General features: G+C 32.1%; 3 protein-coding genes across 5 annotated transcripts; 1 reads left to right on the top strand and 2 right to left on the bottom strand.

The window, feature by feature from the left end:
* The first annotated feature begins 214 nt into the window (after positions 1 to 214).
* LOC101512401 (UDP-rhamnose/UDP-galactose transporter 6) lies at positions 215 to 4,325 on the top strand. The gene is made up of 6 exons (XM_004496381.4): positions 215 to 389; positions 1,745 to 1,985; positions 2,109 to 2,293; positions 2,373 to 2,573; positions 3,372 to 3,533; positions 3,841 to 4,325. Exons 2-6 carry the CDS (start codon positions 1,856 to 1,858, stop codon positions 4,129 to 4,131), a joined length of 969 nt encoding a protein of 322 aa, XP_004496438.1. The 5' UTR covers positions 215 to 389; positions 1,745 to 1,855; the 3' UTR covers positions 4,132 to 4,325.
* Positions 4,326 to 5,159: 834 nt separating this feature from the next.
* LOC101512073 (small ribosomal subunit protein uS13z/uS13y/uS13x-like) lies at positions 5,160 to 7,549 on the bottom strand. Its single transcript, XM_004496380.3, has 4 exons — positions 7,410 to 7,549; positions 6,371 to 6,531; positions 6,070 to 6,258; positions 5,160 to 5,438 (listed from the first exon to the last, which is right to left on the bottom strand). Exons 1-4 carry the CDS (start codon positions 7,410 to 7,412, stop codon positions 5,333 to 5,335), a joined length of 459 nt encoding a protein of 152 aa, XP_004496437.1. The 5' UTR covers positions 7,413 to 7,549; the 3' UTR covers positions 5,160 to 5,332.
* Positions 7,550 to 10,617: 3,068 nt separating this feature from the next.
* GI (protein GIGANTEA) lies at positions 10,618 to 19,978 on the bottom strand. Of its 3 annotated transcripts, none has more exons than XM_004496378.4 (16): positions 19,795 to 19,978; positions 19,557 to 19,634; positions 18,925 to 19,159; positions 17,486 to 17,557; positions 17,300 to 17,354; positions 17,049 to 17,191; positions 16,594 to 16,868; positions 16,408 to 16,463; positions 15,794 to 16,034; positions 15,554 to 15,704; positions 14,679 to 14,888; positions 13,034 to 14,590; positions 12,837 to 12,905; positions 12,310 to 12,528; positions 11,574 to 11,666; positions 10,618 to 11,314 (listed from the first exon to the last, which is right to left on the bottom strand). In XM_004496378.4, the coding sequence occupies exons 3-16, from the start codon at positions 19,024 to 19,026 to the stop codon at positions 11,015 to 11,017; spliced, it is 3,543 nt and encodes a 1,180-aa protein (XP_004496435.1). In that variant the 5' UTR covers positions 19,027 to 19,159; positions 19,557 to 19,634; positions 19,795 to 19,978; the 3' UTR covers positions 10,618 to 11,014. The 3 variants fall into 3 exon arrangements, with proteins under 3 accessions (XP_004496435.1, XP_012570136.1, XP_027189172.1); XM_012714682.3 differs by having other exon boundaries at positions 18,925 to 19,071; XM_027333371.2 differs by lacking the exons at positions 17,486 to 17,557; positions 18,925 to 19,159; positions 19,557 to 19,634; positions 19,795 to 19,978 and having other exon boundaries at positions 17,280 to 17,346.
* Between the last annotated feature and the right edge of the window lie 915 nt (positions 19,979 to 20,893).

The raw sequence follows: 20,893 nt of genomic DNA, 5'->3' as shown, positions 1-20,893 counted from the left end.
TTGGTGGGATTTTTTTTACTCAATTATTTAATTTAGGCGGGGATAAAAGTAAAGGAAATATAACAACGACAGTTGTATTCTCTGATCCCAAAATAAAAGAAAAGCCCATAGAGAACGTGCAAGATGGGCCTGACAGTTATCACTGATTCGTGAAAGAATCCGAAAACATGTTTACCAATTCTAGCAAAGTATCGTAATAATATCATAACATTCATTCATAATAATATCAAAGAAACCATAAACATAAACATAACATTGTGCTTGTGTTGTTTTGGGTGCGTAGCGCGTGCCACTCCTACTTCAACCTTCAAACTCCAACCTCAAATCAATTTCCATTCTTCCATTTTCCCATCACACCTCCAACTTCTATTCACACCCCCCCATTCACGGTTAGCTTCATTTCCTTCCTTCTTCTATCTTCCATTTTTTTTTGTACTTCACATTCTTAATCCATCAACACACATTCTCAATTTTCCTTTCTTTTTGTTGAATTTATTGATTGAATCATATCTTTTTCCAATTTGATTTAAAGGAGAGGAAAAAGAAATTGAATCTTGACTAATACTTATACCAGCTTACTCGTGTTTGATTTGATCTCACTTTTTCTTATTTATACATAATTTTTTAATGCCACCTTTCTGGATCTGAGGCCCTTTTTTGGATCTGTTTGTGATGGATTTGAAAAAATTGGAATGATTTTGTTAAATTTGTGTTCGTAGAGTGAAGAAATGTTCTGCATTGTGAAATCTCATGTTGATATTTATTTTGAATTGAATTGAATTGGTTTTGGATGATGTGATGTGACATTGTTGTGAATTTTCTCTTTTTGACAAGTATCAACTACCAAATCCAAATTATTATTGGAATTGGTTGTAGTGCTCTCTTCAATGATTCATTTGTTTTGGACCCTTTTGTATCCATTCAGAAAATACAAAACTGAGTGTATGATCTGAATATAATTGAGCTTCTATGTTTACTTTTGAGTCAAGATCTATTTCGTTCACAGTAATTATTCATTTTCAATACTCTTGAATTGGGTCTCTTGTAACTCAAGTTGCCAACAGAACAGAAATGAGTTTTGTTCATGATGCTTTTCATATTATATGTCAAGTCTTTTTTTTATTTTAAGTTGATCTGTTCCTATTTGACCAAAATGTTTCCTTATAACTTGTGAATGATAAAATAAATCAGAATTATCATGATGAGAGACCATGTTATATATGAATGTGAATCTACTTTTAAAGAAATTATAGTGTAGCTTTGATGAATGTGAGTCTATTGTTAAGTTGGTCAATCTGTAGATATTGTTGTTTAATTTTAGTCAATTTGTACACTACGGGAATCTTTTAAAATAGTCCCTTTGGCAAAATAAGGATGCAATAACTTGAGAATAACAAAAGCTAGATGAGAGAATAGGAGTGTGATTTTAGCATAAAATACTGAATGAGGAATATGTGGATTATTTTGAACCATGAATTAAGGATATTGAAAGTCTTCTGATTCATTGATTCTATCTGATGCATATCGCCTTTGTATTCTGTAAATTTGATTTCATACTCTGGACTCAAGGACTTGGTGATTCTAGCTTGTTACTTGTCTTTTTCTTTTTCTCTTTTATCAGCTTGGTGATTCTCATTTTATTGCCTTTCGACTATTTTTGTAACTATTAATCTGTCTCTTAAATTCACAGACACATGTTCTTTTTATTTCAAAAATGAAATTTCACGACCTTCCATTTTTCCAGGCCTCTTTGTTTGTTTAAATGTGTTGAAACCTGCATTATTTGAACGTGGATGGAATGTTATGGAGTTAGTTGAAAGAGATCAGTGTTAAGTTGTGAAGGATTAAAAAGAACATGGCTCCTTCTAGCAAAGCTGAGAAGAAGGCAGCCGTAGATGCTGCCGCATGGATGTTCAATGTTGTCACTTCTGTTGGAATTATCATTGTAAACAAAGCTTTGATGGCTGGTTATGGCTTCAGTTTTGGTAAATTTCTTAATCATATTTCTGTTACTGATCTACTTTGTCTTGTCTCAGTTAATATATCATCAAACTTTAATATTAATTTTGTATCTTTTATTAAGTATGATATGCCTTTATTGCCTGCAGCTACAACGTTAACGGGTCTTCATTTTGTTACTACAACTTTGATGACGGTCATACTTCGGATGCTGGGATATGTCCAGCCTTCTCATCTTCCCTTGTCCGAACTTCTAAAATTTGTTATCTTTGCTAACTTCTCTATAGTTGGAATGAATGTCAGTCTAATGTGGAACTCAGTTGGATTCTATCAAGTGAGTAGGGCTGAATTTTCGCTATTGGTCCATTAATGCCTTCAGAAGTTAAATTTGTTTTTTTATTGACTAATTGCAGATTGCCAAATTGAGTATGATCCCTGTATCCTGCTTGTTGGAAGTTGCTTTGGACAAGATTCGATATTCAAGAGACACAAAATTGAGCATAGGTGTTGTTCTTTTGGGCGTTGGTGTTTGCACTGTTACTGACGTGAGTGTAAACACGAAAGGTTTCGTTGCCGCTTTTATAGCAGTGTGGAGTACATCTCTGCAGCAATATGTAAGTCTTAAATTCGACTACATGTAATGTAAAATATTGTATTTGTTTATTAGAATTTGGGTTTGGGGCATAACTTAATACCACAAAATCATCTTTTAAGCAGTGTTATCGATTGCAGATGGTAGACCATGGTGGAAAGTAAAAAATCCGCCATTAAATGCCATGGCACCGCCAACCTTCACAAATTGGCTATGATGGTTGTCAAAAAATCCGCCATGGCCAATATTTTACAACACTGCTTGTAGTGTGAGGATTGGAAATTCTGCACCTAGGATTGGACATTTGGAGGGTGGACAAATGTGGAATAATAGAGGCCTTGACCCAGTAACTAATATATGATAGACTTTGATACTGTCTAAGAACTTGGGCGTAGGGACTAACTCAATCACACAAAGTAGCTAGTAAGATGAATGTTGTCCAAACCTTATTTATAAGCACTACCTAGGTCATATCTCTAGTCAATATGAGTTTCTTAACGCACCCTCTCACACTCTGTGAGTAGAAATCTGAAACGTGTACTGATGCAGGTGGAATAACAGGGATCACAACCAGACTTAAACATCATATTTAAGTCATAAATAGATTCATGCAAAACACCTACATATAGGGAATTATTACCAAGAGGGGTATGGAATTGAATCAACAAACATATGCATTATTGTTTCTGTCTTGACATAGTGTTCACCTTTCATGCTATCAACACTCCTTGTATTTGGTTTAAGGTATCTCATTATAAGTTTGTTCTGATCCATTTTGTTCCATTCAATACTAATAGGTTTTCAAATCTTTTACGTGCAGTATGTTCATTATCTTCAACGGAAGTATTCACTAAGTTCTTTCAACCTTTTGGGACATACAGCACCCGCACAGGCCGGATCGCTACTGTTATTGGGGCCCTTCCTAGACTATTGGTTGACGAACAACAGAGTTGACCAATATGCTTATGATGCAGGCTCTTTGGTAAGTTATTGATAACAGAATGAATGTAATCATTTCTGTAAAAGTGAATTCACTCCATTGTAGATTCACATGGATGCAGATATTATACGGGATGGTTTGATGTATGATTTCATTCTCCAATGTTTCGAGATAACTGCGAATAAGATATGCATTTTTGTCTGCGATTACACATTTGATGATTCAATGACCAATGAAACGAAGTTATAGAACAAAATTGAGAATAGAGTGAAAATGGAATAACATTTCATCACTGACTTATGTTAGTACATTGACTTTCACTAAACTTCTTTTGTGTTGGCTTTTGCAGACTTTCATAATCCTGTCATGCACTATCGCAGTTGGAACCAACCTCAGCCAATTTATCTGCATTGGAAGATTTACTGCTGTATCTTTTCAAGTACTTGGCCACATGAAAACAATACTTGTTTTAATAATGGGATTCTTTTTCTTTGGGAGGGAAGGTCTCAATCTTCATGTAGTTGTAGGGATGATAATAGCTGTGGTTGGAATGATGTGGTATGGCAATGCCTCATCAAAGCCTGGTGGAAAGGAACGTTGGAGTCACTCTCTCCCGACGAGCAAAACAGAAAGCCGATGATAGTTTTACTGCAATTCACTCATTATGATGGGTTTTTATTTGCAAAAGTTGAGCATAAGATAGTTGATTCTAGGAAAGAATTTAATTATTTTTGAATTAAACCTTATTGGTTCTAATTATTTTAACCTACTCATCTGTGATTCTTTAAATTTGATTTCTTATTTTGGATACTAGTTGATATTGATATTTCGTTATAGGTATGTTCCCTGCAAAATTTTCATTGTTTCCTAGATCAGAATGATTTTATTATAGACTCTTAACTCTGAAGTGTGTTATGTGCTTTTAATGTTGAGCTTAATAATGACCCTTACAAAAAAAAATTGGTTTCAACTCTGCAACTCTCAAGAAAAAGAGATCTTAGTAATTTGGAATTTGATACAGAAGTAAAGACTGATTCATGATTGTGTCAGTTAAAATTTAACTTATAAATTTAAAATTTTAAATAATCGCTTCTTAAAAAATTTACTAGACAATCTTAGGTGTTAATTAGTTTTGACTGTATCTTTCACCATTTAATGACTCGTGTAACAAAATTATTTGTAAATATGAATACTACTGAACAAAGTTTATGGGCGCTACAGCGGATCCACAGTTGACGATTAAACAAAGGAAACGAATTTTTCAGACTTTTCTGTCTCAATGGTGGAATGAAGTTACCATGTTTGATAGCGAAGGGTTGCGTGGTAGGAAGTGATACTGATAGGAATAGATTTGTTAGGATTAGTAATAACAAGACAAGAAACTACTATGGTGTCAATGCATAAAACTGCAACTTTTATCAACACCGTTTGTGAACAAGCAACTTAGGATTAGGAATAACAAGACATGAAACTACTATGTATACCCAAATCAAGAACTCACTAAGTTTTACATTTCGATTCTTCAAAAAAAGTTCTAATTTTTAATTCTAATTTTTTTGGTTACTTTTTTTACAATTACTACTACTATAACATATTATTATTATCTGAGAAATAGCATTTCCATGTTAAGAACCAACGTAAATACCTATTTGTATGTTCAAGGAGACATCTAAAAATACCAATATCCATTCAACTAATCAAAAACTTTTAACACAATCCAAACAAAATTGAAATTGTCACAACATTTAACAACCATACAAAGTTGATGTAAGAAACATGTCTATTGTGCTTAAATAAAGCCTCCACAAAATCATCTAATCTTAAAGCCAAAACATAACAGCTTAACGCTTCTTTGAGACACCAACAGTCTTTCCCCTGCGGCCAGTAGTCTTGGTATGCTGACCACGAACACGAAGGCCCCAGTAGTGCCTCAAACCACGGTGGTTTCTGCATAGTAGAAATATCATTAGTATTTAAGTATTATCAGAACATCCAAAATTTTAAACCAGCAAATATCCTTCAAGTATATTCCCAACTACAAAATTCAACAAGTCATAGTGCAAAAATATAGTTTGTTATATCATCTCATGACACATCCTTACATCAACATTTATATCACTACAAAATGCTATGCAATAACTATAAACTCAACACTAACATTGACACTTTTAGACTATCTAGCAAAGAGAAAACTACATACAAGTCATTGAACAGGAACCAGCAAACATCGAACCAGATTAAATTTCATATATTTAACGCTTATAGTCACTATTTGATCATACAAGTTCACAGGTGCATGTGGACAAATTGCACGATGGAGCATGTATCATTGTGCTACTATTTCGACCTGAATATTTCTACAAAGTTCTGTTAAAATATTAATTAAACAAAGCATCATGATTAAATAAAAATTTAGAGAAGTTTAGTGAAAATAATCCTTCCAGCACAGGCAAACAATCACATCATATTGTCTATTCATAACAGGTAAAAAACAACATAATAACTAGCAGCATGAAAATCCAAAAGAAAAAAATAGTGAAGAAAGCATCTGAATGAGAGGTATGATTTGAAAATATACCTAATTTTCTTGAGTCTCTCCAAATCATCCCTCAACTTCATGTCAAGTGAATTGGAAACAACTTGAGAGAACTTTCCATCCTTATAATCCTTCTTCCTATTCAAAAACCAATCTGGGATCTTGAATTGACGTGGGTTTGCAACCACTGTCATCAAATTATCCAACTCTGCAGCACTCAATTCACCGGCCCTAAAAGTAACAACAACAAAGCCACTCATATCAACAACAACAAATCGAATTCATTCAACAATAACAAAAAACATGATTTTTGAAAGGGAAATCAATAAACCGAACTACAAACCTCTTGTTCATGTCAACATCAGCCTTCTTACAGCAAATGTTGGCAAATCGCCTTCCAATACCCTTAATGGAGGTGAGTGCGAACATTATCTTTTGTTTGCCATCAACGTTAGTGTTCAGCACACGCAAAATGTGCTGAAATTCTTCGTTTGCCACCAAAGACTGTTACACATCACAAAAGCAGAGCAAATTGAGAAAAAACAAACAAACAAAATTGAACCCCACAACAAGAGGACAATATTCTAATTTAGGGTGCAACAACCTGTAAAAGAAAGGGAAATCATTTATGCAGAACATCACATTAGAGTGAAAAAGGAACTGAAAGAAAAGAGGTCTTTGCTGCATGCATTGATAACAGATAGAAAGGTAATTTAAAAAAATACACCCCGATTAAATGATTATTTGTATATCAAGTCTTACCTCCTTTTTAAAATAAAAGACATTTACATTTCAATAAACTTATTAATGCTGATTTAGTTGATTTAACTTCAGGACTATACATAAGAATATAGTTATTTTATTATATCACCTAGACTTGAATATGGAACTTACATATTTGCAAGATACAAGAAAAAGGATTCTGCTGAAAAAAGATGAATATTCACTTTTGTTAGATTAATTTCTTTACGATGTTATATAATTCACAAATTATGTTACATTGGTAGTATGATCCATATAGAAGCTACCACAGTGATATCAGTATTTTGCAGGGAATAAAATACAGGATGTATTGATAAAGTATATGTGAAGTTTGAACCTTCCATCTACACTAGATAGTGTGGCAGAGCTATAGTTATAACAATTCGAATCTTAAAACAAACATACAAACAAAAAACACAACCAGCAATAAATCGTGCAGTCTAGCATTAGCAAACGAGATCAAAGAATCTCACGAAGGAAACGACGTCGCATCAAATATCGAAGCACTGAAAAAAAAAGCAATCATGCTTCTCCTCGATGGCGAAACCATTCTTCAATGGAATTAGTGAATAAACAGAAACATCGTGCGTAGATAGATGAAATCGAGATGGGAAACGTACCATCTTAGCCTAGCCGCTTGGACAGGGATGATTGCCGCCGGAGAATTGGTTGTTGCTGTGGCCAACTGCGTGAAGAAAGAATTAGGGTTTCAGGGAGAATAGCATTATATATAGTGGAAATCGGATTAACTGCACTCGCCTCCCATGCATTACGGGACATTGCTGGCCGCTATCTAGATCAAACGGTCCATATAAAAGCACACTTTAGTTTTTATTTTTTTTAAATATTAAACTTAAATTTGAACCGATAGATCTTGATCAGACGATTAGTAATATCTAACAGTATCAATATAAGAAATATTGACTTTAGTAAACAGATAGATTACTGTTTTAATCTATGAAAATATAAATTAACACAAAATCAAAATTAAACTTCAAATAATCAAAATAGTATTTATTTTGTAAAATATAATTTTATAAAAAATATAATTTATTATTGTATTATTAAAATATTTTATGATCATTATAATTATAAATAAGTTTTATAAATTAAATTAACTGACATTTTGACAATTCGATAATTTAAATATTTTTGATAAATTAAATATTGAAATGATATATAACTATTAGTAAGTCTTGATCCATAGTGTCGTGAATGGGGAGATTGACGATTTTGCATGACAAGAAAATAAAGGGTTATGCAATATTCGTAATTTACAAATTCTAGTGGAAGTGTTTTTTGTTTAATATCAATGTACTAAATTGAATATGAAATGTTTACTTTAGTTTCTCTCAATAAAATTTATTTATTTTAGTAAGTAATAGTTAGATATAATAAACTCAAATTAAAAAAGTAGATATAATGAAAATATGATAAATTAAAGATATAAAAATAGTTTAATAATCTTTTTTAAAAAATTAATATATCATATTTACTATTAGTGTAAAACTAATTTAAGGTGCATTTACATGACACTTTTTTCATAAAAGATGTATTTTATTTTGTAAAAAAAGAAATATTTTTATTTAATAAAATCGTATTATCAATTTAATTTTAAAAATGACTAAATATAGAGTAAAAGAAAAGTTGATCAAATTTATTTAAAACTGAATTTTTCTATATAATTTACATAATCTTTTTTATAATAACTGCCGCATAAGTTAAAAAATGTTAAAACAAAATATTACTACAATTCCTAGATTTCCAAAATATGGGGTAAAAACGCCACTTTGTCAAACACAGTCGTTTATGTAAACGAGAGCGGATAATTATATTTTTATTTATTTAGTTTTAATATTTTTCAATTTTCTTTTACTCTACTTTTTAAAATATTATAAATAATGTTTTTTATTTTCTTCTAAAAACATTTATATATAATTTTTCAAATTGTTTTGATATATTTGGTACTTGTATTTTAAATTTTAGATGTTGAATATAAATTTAATATTTAGTGTTACTTTTTCAATTCTCGAGAAAAATGATTTGGTAAATACACATTCAAATATTTTGTAAATAATATAAAGTTTAAGTATTCTTAATCGATAATTCAATTTTGAAGTTAAGTTAAAATTTGTTAGACGGAGTGTCATTAAGAATTTATTGTTGCAATTGATTATCGTTGTATTTAAGGATTTGAAGGGACATATTTTTTTTTATTTTTTTTAAAATGTTAACATTGTATCAAATTTTGTGTTTCAATAATATTATTTTTATAAATATTGAAGGGTGTTTTTTTTTTCTTTTTTTCTTTTTTTATCATCAAGTTCTCTTAATTATTATACTTCAATTATTGACACAAATCTCATATGTATTTTCTAACACTTTTTATGTTTAATTTGTTTGACCAAATTGATTAGATAATGACTCACTAGACGCTGTTGTTAGTTCTAACTATGCAAAATCAATACATGGTTCGAATTATATATACTTTAATCAAACATACTCTCTTTTAAGTTATAAGTGATTATACTATTTGCAATTTATAATTAATTGATTGTTAGTTAATAGTAGTTATAATGTTTTTTATAGCCAATAACACACAAATAATTATTACTAACTCACATCTTCTTATCTTACTATTTTCGACGGTGAACAATATAAATTATTATTTAATTATATAAGTTTGCAACTAATTATTCTTTTGTTTTACTATCATCAAAACATCAATAATAAATTTTTGTTTTTGAACAAAAGTGATTCGTACATCTTTAACACATGGCTATAGATAAGGATAAAATATAAAAACTGTATTATTCACAAAAGTCCAACAGACATGTAGTTTGGTAGATATTTGCATAAAAAATAAATAGATATTTTTACTATTGTTAATTAATGGATACAATGTTTGAGATAATGATATATGTAACCTGCAAATATATGTATATGTCACTAAGTTAATAAAATTTGTGATACACTTTGTTTTTGTGTTAATGTAGGAGTATTATTTTTATGAAAAGATAAAAGAAAATAAAAATAAAAAAGAAGTTAGATTTTTTTTGTCTAATAATCTATTAGCTGAACTCACATGCCTTAAATGTGGAGAAGTGAATAATCACACGTTCGAATTGAAACTCCTCCATATATTAATTGATTGCACTTACAAAATGAGGAGGAAAAATTCTACATAGTTGCAAAAAATAATTAAATTTTGTATATAAATAATTTTTTATTTAAAAGATGATATTTGTAGATATCCATTAATACATACGAATTCTTAATTAAATACTCATTTTATAAATATTCGTAGGGATATAAATATAACACAAATTTCATTTTGTTTCTTGATATGACAGAAGCAGACAAATACTCGAGATACTCGTGGTCATATCTTCTCTTAGGGTACTCATTAATATTGACCAAACAATATATGTATGGAGAATCACATTCAAAAGTGATTCACCGTAAATCAATATTTAAAAATCATCTAAAATATAAAGACTTTAATCGACACTCTTTTCAGTAGTAATAGTTTATGAAATTCACCTTCTTTATGGATAAAATAACCTTATTGATGCCAATTTAATCAATATACATATTTATTTTTCTTTATTTTTGTTGAACCAAAATCATTTAAATATATATCTCGATCATGAAAATGATTACATCTACTTCTAATAAACAGAATATAATGTGGTCGTTGAATATTAAACATTTAGAAACTGTGTATAACGTGGTCATTGAATCTTAAAACATTTTTCAAATACTAGTTTATAATGGACATGATCAATATTAAAATTTATAACAAAAGTATTTCACAGGACTATAAAATAAACAAAGTCAAAGCTGCTGAGCATACATTAGTCCAACAATTAGAATTGAATTTCAAACAAATATTACACAAAATGATACGAGGATAATAAAAAAGACCTGGTTACATCTTGTCTTTCAAACTGTACATGTCTGTTATACTAATAATTAAGAGCAGTCATTAGCAAGTTCATGTTGAACATTTGCTCAGAGTCTACGTAGAGCACATATACATATTACAAAATGAGCTTTCTACAAACAAAATGGAAAAACATGACTGCGGATTTTTTTCCGAGGACTAATAGAATCATGTTTGCATATACGCAAACCCATTAGTACCGAAATCACATAAATAACTGTCTCTGTAAGTCTAGTGAAAAATGGTCACAGACTAAGATGGTTTCTGCATTGTTTCACTTCATATGGAAATAGCACAGCCTAATTCTTTGGCAGCAGTGTCAAGAAACTTAATAGGCAACCCACTTGAAATTCTGCTGTGGGCTTCACATGTCAAGCATTTTTCTATGTCAGTCTGCCAATCAACAACATCCAACTTGAAGTATTGATAAGAGGGGTTGTGGTTGCCGTTTATTCGCAGTGGTTTAGGATTACACCTGATTGAACTGGTATGCAAAATGTCCCGAAGAACCGAGACGCTCAGAGTGCGGACATGTGCACTTGGATGAGATAGGCACCTAATGGTAGCTGCTAGACGACACTGCAAAGACAAGCATATCAGTCAGTGATTTTGTAAAACTAAAAAACAAGAACATTAATTAAGTTTTCGAAATTGTTTTGTAATATAGAATTAAATGTGACCAAAGAATTTTCCAACTATGTGAGGTTAGTTAAATGGATCCAACAAAACCAAAATGTCTTGTCATGTGCAATGTTGAATGATAAAGCAGATGTTAAAAATTTAATTTATGTACATATCTTGACTAAATTGAACGTATCAATAAAGGAAATTTGTTTACCTTCAAAAGGTTTGAAAGGCCATCTGCCACAGCCAATCCCGATTCTCCGAATTCTAGTACTGGCTGAACTGCTCTAGCTGTTGCTTCCAATAGCTGGTCATTATCATTAAAAATTGAAATGAGTAATAGTAAAGCTTAAGTATAGAACTAAGAATAAAAAATAAACCCAATAGCATTATTACACCTCTGTTTATTATCTTAAAGGTTTATATTTGAGACTTGAATAATGCCATTGCCAGTCATAACTTATTGGGATTAATAATTTCAGTTTTTTTAATTAAAAAAACTACAAAAGGGAGTATTAATAGTTGAATATTTACCAATACTTGGTTGCAAGAATTCATTCAATTCTATTATGCTTTATCTGCTATATAGCAGGAAATTTTTTACCATTTGGCTTTTCAATTTCATTTTAAGACACCGTGACCATCAAGGAGTGACATTTACTTGATGTGAGGGATGTGTTGCAACCAAAGAACTACGACAAACATTTATTTAAAAATAAATAAAAAGGAATGACATATTTGTTTGAGTTAGGAAAAAATGATGTAGTAAAATAAATTTGAAAATTTAACTTAGAATTGAAAGGCGATAACTGCTATTAGGCCCGTATATCATAAAAAAGAAACACTGATGTGCATGTGTGTAGTGAGAAGTGTTGAATGTGAAGCAGAACCTAATTTAACTTGGTAAATGATAAAGAGAAGTCAGAGAATCTACTGTTGTAACATTCTACCTCCAATTGTGGTAAAGTGCAAGCTTCTCCATCAACAAGCATCCCATCTGTGGCTCGTAGCAGTAAATCTGATGCACTTGCCAAAATTACCAGTGACTCCGAGCTATCATGGTTCCTCATAAGCTCCACTATCAGTTTTACGATCCGCTGATTGACTCTCCACATTTTCTGACCTAGATCATCATCCTTGGCTATCCAGGGTTGCAACTCCTTCTCCGCCTGACAAATAACAAGACCAGAAGAATGACAAAACACGTGAATGTTTGAAATGATAGTAATATAAAATATATACAACTGTGAAACTCGGGTTAGATGTGATATTCATCATCACCTATTTGAACTATGTAGACATTAAAAGCCAATTTTCCCAGGTATTACAAATGGCAATTCATAAATTTTGGCAGTCTGTTTAACAAATGGTATTTTTGTGATACAAAAATGGTAATATTTCATGCTAAACAAAATACATGTCCAAGAAGTGGGCAACATAATGTATGCAGTCATTCATAACAAGAAAAAGTTTTGACCTGAAGAACAACAGCTGTAGCTGCTTTTGCTGGCGAGGCTGATACAACATTGCATAATGCATCAACAACCTGCATAACATTAAATCACAAAATGGTCAGTGATGAACCTTTTTGGAGGAAATAAAACATAAAAATGGTATTTGAATCCACAACATCACAGAGACACATAATATTTATAAATATATTTGTATTTGTACCTGTCTCCATCCCTGCTGCGCAGAAGTGCTTTCAGAGCATGGTTGAGTTTCAGGAGATGCAATCAACTTGTGCCATAGTAAAGAAACTACAGAGAAACATAACTCCTGTTTCTCTGCCAGCATAGGTATCAGAAAAATCTGTGTGTTGCAATTCAACCCTATATGCCTGTCCATTGTAAGGAAGTTGGCTAAATCAGAAGCATCCAACGAGAAACCAGTGACACCTTTACCCATGTTATACCCTGATGCTGCTTCATTTGAACATGGAGTTCTTCCAGATTTATGGCTATGTTTTGATGGTGTTGAATCTTCCGAAGGCTCTAAAGGAACAATAGATGTCTGCCCAGGGTCAGAGCAGCTACCATTTTCACTTCGATTCTTTCTTTTACCATCGTGACAAACAAGGGAATCCTTGTAAATAGGTGCGTGAATTAATGTTGCTTCTAATGGCTCTGCTTTATTGACTATAGATGCAACAACTTTACTATGAATATCTATGAGATTATACAATGATGACGCCCTCGAGTGAATTTCTTTGTCCCATTTGCAACGAATCAGAACAGACAGAGCATGCATGCATGCTTTAGACCGTCTAAATAGTTCAGAAACATGCGCTGCAACCATAGCTGCTGCCACAATCTCATTCGAGCTGCAACTCCAAGGGGTACCAACAGAAGACGGCTTTAATGAAAATAGTGCCTCCAAAATTGATAAAATTCTGTGAGTATGGCGGACTGCTGAATCTATACCATTCTGCAAATCTTGGGAAGATCCATTTAGTGTAACAGGTTTGGCTATATCTTGCACATTATTGGAAACAGAATGATTATTTCCCCGTGACATCAAAGGGAACAACTGAAGCTCACAGGCAAGAGCACAAACAGCAGCCATAACATAAGAATCAAATGCTGCTACAGGACCTTGCTTCTTGACTTTCCTGTTTTTCCTTTCTTTCCGGCTTTCTGATATTGCTTGTAAGTCGTCAATGATTTCCTCAACTGAATAATTATCTTCACCTCTAGGCTTCTTGCTTCCACTAAATTGGGCTTCATGACTCACACAGACGGTTAAGACAACAAAAAGTAGGCGTGAAGCAAGCTCTACAGATGCACATGATTCTAAAAATAGAGAATGAACCATAGTCCGAAGTTCTGCCACGGCAAGGTTTTTAGAGGCTGAACCAATGCCAAAAAGGTAATTTGCTTTTCTGTTGTGTTCTCTACTGGATTCAGGTGGAAATGTCCTCTGAAGAATAGCTTCCACTGTAGCCGCAAAAATTTTCATGAGACATGCCTCTGATGGGCTTCCACGAGGAAGATATTCAAGGACCTTAAGCAGAGGTATGTACAAATTCCATGACAACGTGGGAGGTTGTAGTGGGGATGCAACTATAATCTCTGGAAGATCAACAGCTGAGGAACTTGCAGGAATCAGGCCATAAGCAGCTTCCCAAATGGTGCAAATTCTCCATTCAACTTCTGGACCATGAGCACACAGCAATGATGCAATGCCTTGGGCAGTAGCGTCAATAGAGGCTTCGGCAGCAGGAACTTCTATCTGATCAACAACAAATATATTAGATCTTCAACACTTTACAAAATAAGAATGAAATATAAATAAAATGGAAAATGAATATGAAAACAACCTGCTTGCTGTAGGAAGATATATAACCACCCAAAGGTTCATGCTGAACTTCAACTCCATCAACTTGCCTAAGAGGGGGGAAAAGTAAGGCTGGCTGTGAAAGTATGCGGAAAAGCAAAGCAGCTGCAGCATCAGCAGCTATGCCAGCTCTCATGGACATTGCAGTCCCTATTGCACGCAAGAAATGCAAGTGCATCCAATTTCTAGGAAGCTGCATCAAGATATAAAAGAAAAGAAAAACTCATCAAAATGCATATTAGTATGCCATTCTGTAGCTTGTAATCTCACTTTGATGCACATATATAGAATGCATATTATACTACATCTGGACTTAGTTATAAGCAAAAGCAAGTCCTATATATATAATATATATATTAAGGACTTCCTACAAAGAAGTTTCAAGATTTTACTTGCAAGTTAAAAATGATAGATCCAAATCCGTTCACAAATTTGAGGGGAAGTGATTGTGTAATTAAATTATTCAATGGTTCCCTTATTTTTGTAAAGGGTGTGTTTACCGTCATTTCTACAGTTCTTATTTCAGCTTTTATTTTCTTGTAACTCCTCAAAGAAGAAGAGATTTGATAGTCTGTTTGTGTCAATCCCTGAAATTCAGAAACACTAGCAGATTCTCCTAATACTAAGTAATGTAAAAAGTGAAAGAAAATCCAGTACTAGACTAAACACTCACTCGACCATAAAAAATGAACCAAAGCACAACCCGAGACAACCACCGCATTATCTCTTGAATGAATGACTAATTTAGCTTCATACCTTCTATTCAAAACCTATTAATGAAAATCCGTAATCATAAAAATGCCGGTTTCCATTAATGCCAGCATCAAGTTATTGTCTGTCTTTCAAGAGTATACTTACCCTTATGCCAGAAGCATACTCTTCAGCAGCTCGAAGAAGCTCCACGAGCTGCACAGCAGCATCAAGTGCATCTGGAGCCCACGACGGGGGTGCTTCTAGAAGCCCAAGAAGAAGTCTTTGTGTAGCACTTGGAGTAGCAATTGCATAATATCTACAAAAGTTGGGTATACACATTTTTCTCAGGCAGGTGAACGCAGTGAACAACTAAATAACAAGAAAGGTAATAAGTTTCAAACTAACCTATGAAATAAACGTGCATATGGCTCTAGAGCTGGTAATCCAGCAACAAGATGCTCATCCAGAGCTGTTGTTGGCGGAGGAAGCAAAAGAGCAGGAACAGCTGCTGCGGTTAAAATAGCAGTTTCATTGCGAGCAACTTCATCATCACAAACACTTAGTATAACACCAGCCCCATTGGCAACAGCCCATCTTGGAGTCGAAGGCACATGTTGAGGATGCTTCCCAGAACCGCGGGAAGAAGCTAAGAGAACAAGCAAAGTCAGAACAGAAACATAGGAATAAATAGGAAAGAAACAAATGAAAATCTTGTTTTAAAGGAATAAACTTCACCAATAATTTATTAAAAAGATTTTCAATGGAAATGAAGTAACACACCGGAAGAATCAAGTGCCATGAATATGTGTGTAATTAATAATGAAAATATACAAAGATGTTCCAAGATAAACTATAGTCCGTGTCAACCTTTTGAGTATAGCAGTTCAACTTAACCAAACTCTTCACTTTTTGAAGAAATGTCTCAAATTTTCTGATATATTTGTTTACACGATATTGTGGATTTACATCATTCAATGAAAGAACAGTATTCTGTATTATGTAATAAAAAAATAGTGTACCAGTTGATGGAGGCTTGAGTTCTCCCGCAGCATATTTGCCCATAACCCCGCTGCACCTGTTAATGCAAGGCAATATTCATTGACATCAGTAAAAATAGGAACGAAACCTGAAAGCATAATACATTATACAGTGATGACTCAGAGAACTAACAATGTATCTATACAACAGATGATAGCTATACTTACCACCGGAAATAGTCACTTCTAATGCCTACGGGCGCAGCTAACAATATATCGGTTATCCAAGGGGACAAGGGCCTAATAGGTTTTTTCTCTTGTTGTGCCAAAGCATTATTGACAGCTTTCCCATCAAGAGGCTCACTAGTTGTTGCATGGCTGCCACTACTGCTTCTTTCTGTTTCACTGGATTGTCTTTCCATTTTGTAAATCGGGCGATTGTAATGAGTTAAAATACGTAAAATTTCACCACATGCCAGAGCCCATTGTTCCGAATATTCATTCTGCAAAACCATGAGAAAGAAGATATGAAATGATAGAGAGCCTCTTTGTTGTAGATATTGAAGTTGAATAAATACTATACATAATTGATTCATAATCTAATAAAGGACTTATTGCTAATTTGCTATGCCAATGAATTATATAACATAAATAAGAATATTGGGTGAGGAATATATTTATACCTCATTTTTTGGGCAGACTAAAGATATCAGAGAAGCAAATGGAGGACTAGTCTTATCATAGACTAGTGTACCATCAATAATACATGAAATAATTGGAAGTACAACTGCATGCCCATGCTCTGGATGATGAAGGACAAATGTTGCTGGATGTACAAGTAAATACATAGAGAAGTTAGTACACATAAAGTAGAAATAATTTAAAATGTTAACCCAATCATGATTTAAACTAACATGAGATAAAGCATAAATACCCAAAACATCATCAAAGAGAAGAATTTCCTTTGACGGGTAACGGTTGCGGATCATCTGTCAAAGTAATACAGAACAGTGAGTGGCATTCAATAAAAACTCTTTGATTTCTTATGTCAAAAACAACACACACAAAATAAGAACTTTTATTTGCGGTTGACAAGGTTTATCAGTATATAGATGCATACCTCAGCAATATCATCGGCAAATTGTTCGGATGTAAACTGAATCAAGTACTCAACATATGCAGCAATTTGATCCTATGGAAAAGCACAAATAATGTCATAAAAACCAATGAAATGGAATTACATTTGAACTTCTAATATAGCAGAAGCCATAAAATACTTTCATATGGAATTAGAAACAATTATTTTCAGCGTTACGATTGACCAAAACGCTGCTGCTGCTTTACAGACTAAAGAATGAATCAGCTCTTTACATGTGATATAAATTATGTAATTATATATATATATATAAAATAAAAACTGAAAACAGCTGAAATATTATGATTACGTGGGAAACTTTAATGAAACTACATTGAGAAAAGATTGTGGCTCAATCAGGATTAGCCTCTTGCTTGTGGAAGCTTCTCAACTGAGATAAGTACTTGGCTCCTAACTTATAAAAAAAGAGTCCTCATAAGTTTCTGACTGCATATGGAGAATTTGAATGAGGGGCGTTTTGAAAAGGTTAAGGTTAAGTTGAATGAGGTGCAGTTCGGTGAAGATCAGACAACTCATATCATGTGTGCGTATTTTAAATCCAATTTGGTTAAGTGAGAATATGAATAGTCTGATCTTCATCCAATGGTCAAGATCTACTGATTGTAGCATATGTGTGGATTATTCTGCTGCAGAGAATCTGAAATATCACATCACTATGTATTTTTTGTATATGCTTGTGTGACCATGTAGGTATATGTGCCTTTAACCTCATCTCATTATCTACTACTCCTCTTAAAGAATACTACTTACGTAAAATTTTCAATTAACTAAAAGTGCACAAGCTCTAAAAGCTTTTACCAAACATTGAATCATTAAACAAAAAAGAGTTTAAAGACGATACACTAACTGCAAAAAAGTTTTACACTTGCAGTCGTCCATCTAATTGTATCTCACCATATTGTGAAGATATTTTGTGAAATAATATAACAAAGTGATAGTTTGTGAAAGTATGATTAGATGCATGTGTCAAACTTTTTTTAGTCTTTAAACTCAACAAAATAATAATTTAAAAATCATAGAATTTTCCTTCAGCAAACAAATCATAGACTTTAATGCATTAATAACATTAAATTGTACACTTCTTCATTAAAAATCTATTTATGAATCCTTAACCTGTGTGGGCAAATGTTAACATAATAATAATAATAATAATAATACTATAATCCAAGATAAATAAAAAATAAAAAGTGTTTCTGTAAAAAAAAAGTGCAAGTGACTTTTATTGCACTGTAATTTAATTTACCTTTTGAAGTTTTAAGGAAAAAAAAAGGAAATTAAGTGCTTGTAAAGAAAGATTAACAAATTTTGAAAACAACGTCTTCAGAGAGCTTCATACGAAAAATGAAAAAAAAAAAAACTATATGGAATAAATTTGATCAAAGACACTAAGATTAAAACTGTACCTTTTTTTGCTGACCATCTTGTGGAGGAGGCCAGAACAATGAAGAATACTGAAGACGGTCAATCCACCTTTCACTTGAAGCAGCCATGGAAGAAGAACCCATCTAACTTTCAACTCTCAAACAAACTATTCCCTTTTTCTTTTGCCTCTGATTATTATTATTATATAAGAAAACCAAAATTTTATCCATAATCCATCCAAAAGATGCTACCAGTCAAGTTTTAATTCACCATTCCCTGTGTTACCAAGTCCTCTTTACTTTAGTATCCAATTCATCACCAATAATTCATCATCCACCAAAATAAATTTCAGAAATAAATAGAAAAACCTAATATTTTTTTTCTTCTTTTTGACAGAATAATAACACCAAATGCATCTCATAGAAAATTGTAGTTATTTTACTACAACAACTAGGTTGCTATGTTGAGGTTGAATCTGCAAACTTTACAAATGTTTTTTTTTTTTTTTTGTGATTGATTTCTAAATTTATTTTCACTATAAAAAATGTTAAATTTAAATGATGAGAATAGGGATGAATCTGAAACAGAGTCCTGGCAAACAGAGCAAAATAAACTTTACAAAAAATAAATTAAATAAATAAATAACATAATAAAACAGAAATAATTATAATACCGAGAAATGAATGAGACTTTGTAGGAGAAATATTTATTTTCCTCGTTGGCAAAGAGGTCACCTAATATTCAAAAGCTTCTACAAAATAGCAAAGAAATTTTTTATTAATTAAATAAAAATACCTCAAATATGTAACAAGAGCTCAGATTCAGAATAGAAAAAAATTGAAAAATAAAAAAGAAAGGTCATGAAAACCAGTTGATAAATCAGCAGAAAAATCGTGAAGAAAATGATGTACCTTGGATAGGTTGTGAGTAGAGTAAATTTGTGGAGAAAGAATGAAATAGAGTGATTTAAGAGGGTTAAAAAGATGTAAGTGTGAAGATGAGGGAATTTAGTTTCTAAAAATAAAAAAGGAGTTTGAGAGAGAAAAGAAATATGAAAATAGAGGTGGTGGTAAGTTTATAGAGAAATAGATACTACAAGTGGAGAGAGAAGATCTTTAGCTGCTCTCATATGAGAAGTTTAGATCGACTGCATACGTGGCTATGATATTTTCCTCTCCTCTCATACATCGCCTGCCATCTCATCTTATTATTACTCTATGCATGCATCTACCATCTATGTATCTATGTATCCACCATCAATGCCATCTTCATTTCTCTTTACACATCAATTTTAGGGTAGGTTAAAAAAATTGATCTGTTTAGATTAAATTATTAATTAAAAATTCTACTTATATTTATTATTAGAGTATTGTATTTTTTTAAGTTATATGTAGATGTATTTATTATTTACTATTACTATTTTGTTTTAGTGTTTCACGTAAATTTTTTATTTAGTAATAACAACAAATTTACTTAGACTATATTATTTTTTTGTTGACGCTTTAAACCAACCAAAAAATACTATATTATTAGTATAATATTTAGACATTTGTTTAAAATTTACTTACATGATCAAATGAGACAATTTGGTGATGTTTGATTCTAGTCTTCCTTCCAAATTTTAAATATATGACTATTTTACAACCATAACAAACAAGAATCAAAGATAATTAATTTTTAAGGTAGAATTATATCTACCGGGATCAGTGTTTATCTATAATCGAATATAGATCGGAATATCTAGAGTAACAATATAAAATAACTCAATGTTGATTTTAGATGAAGATAATAACTTTTGCACTTCAACTAATAATAGTGTTGTATATCATGAGGTCTTTCACAGTCTTTAATTTTTTTTTTTCTTCTTGAAAACGGTCTTTGTGTTTGTCAACATATATCAAATTCAAAATTGAATGTGTCATATTCTTTAACATTTTATTTTAACTCAAATTCTTATACACCTTTTTGTTTGTTTCTTTACTGCAACTCTGAGATTCAGACGCATTTTTT

This window comes from Cicer arietinum, chromosome 4, assembly GCF_000331145.2.
Source record: "Cicer arietinum cultivar CDC Frontier isolate Library 1 chromosome 4, Cicar.CDCFrontier_v2.0, whole genome shotgun sequence".
NCBI classification, from domain to species: domain Eukaryota; kingdom Viridiplantae; phylum Streptophyta; class Magnoliopsida; order Fabales; family Fabaceae; genus Cicer; species Cicer arietinum.
This window is presented reverse-complemented; position numbering and strand designations above follow the sequence as displayed.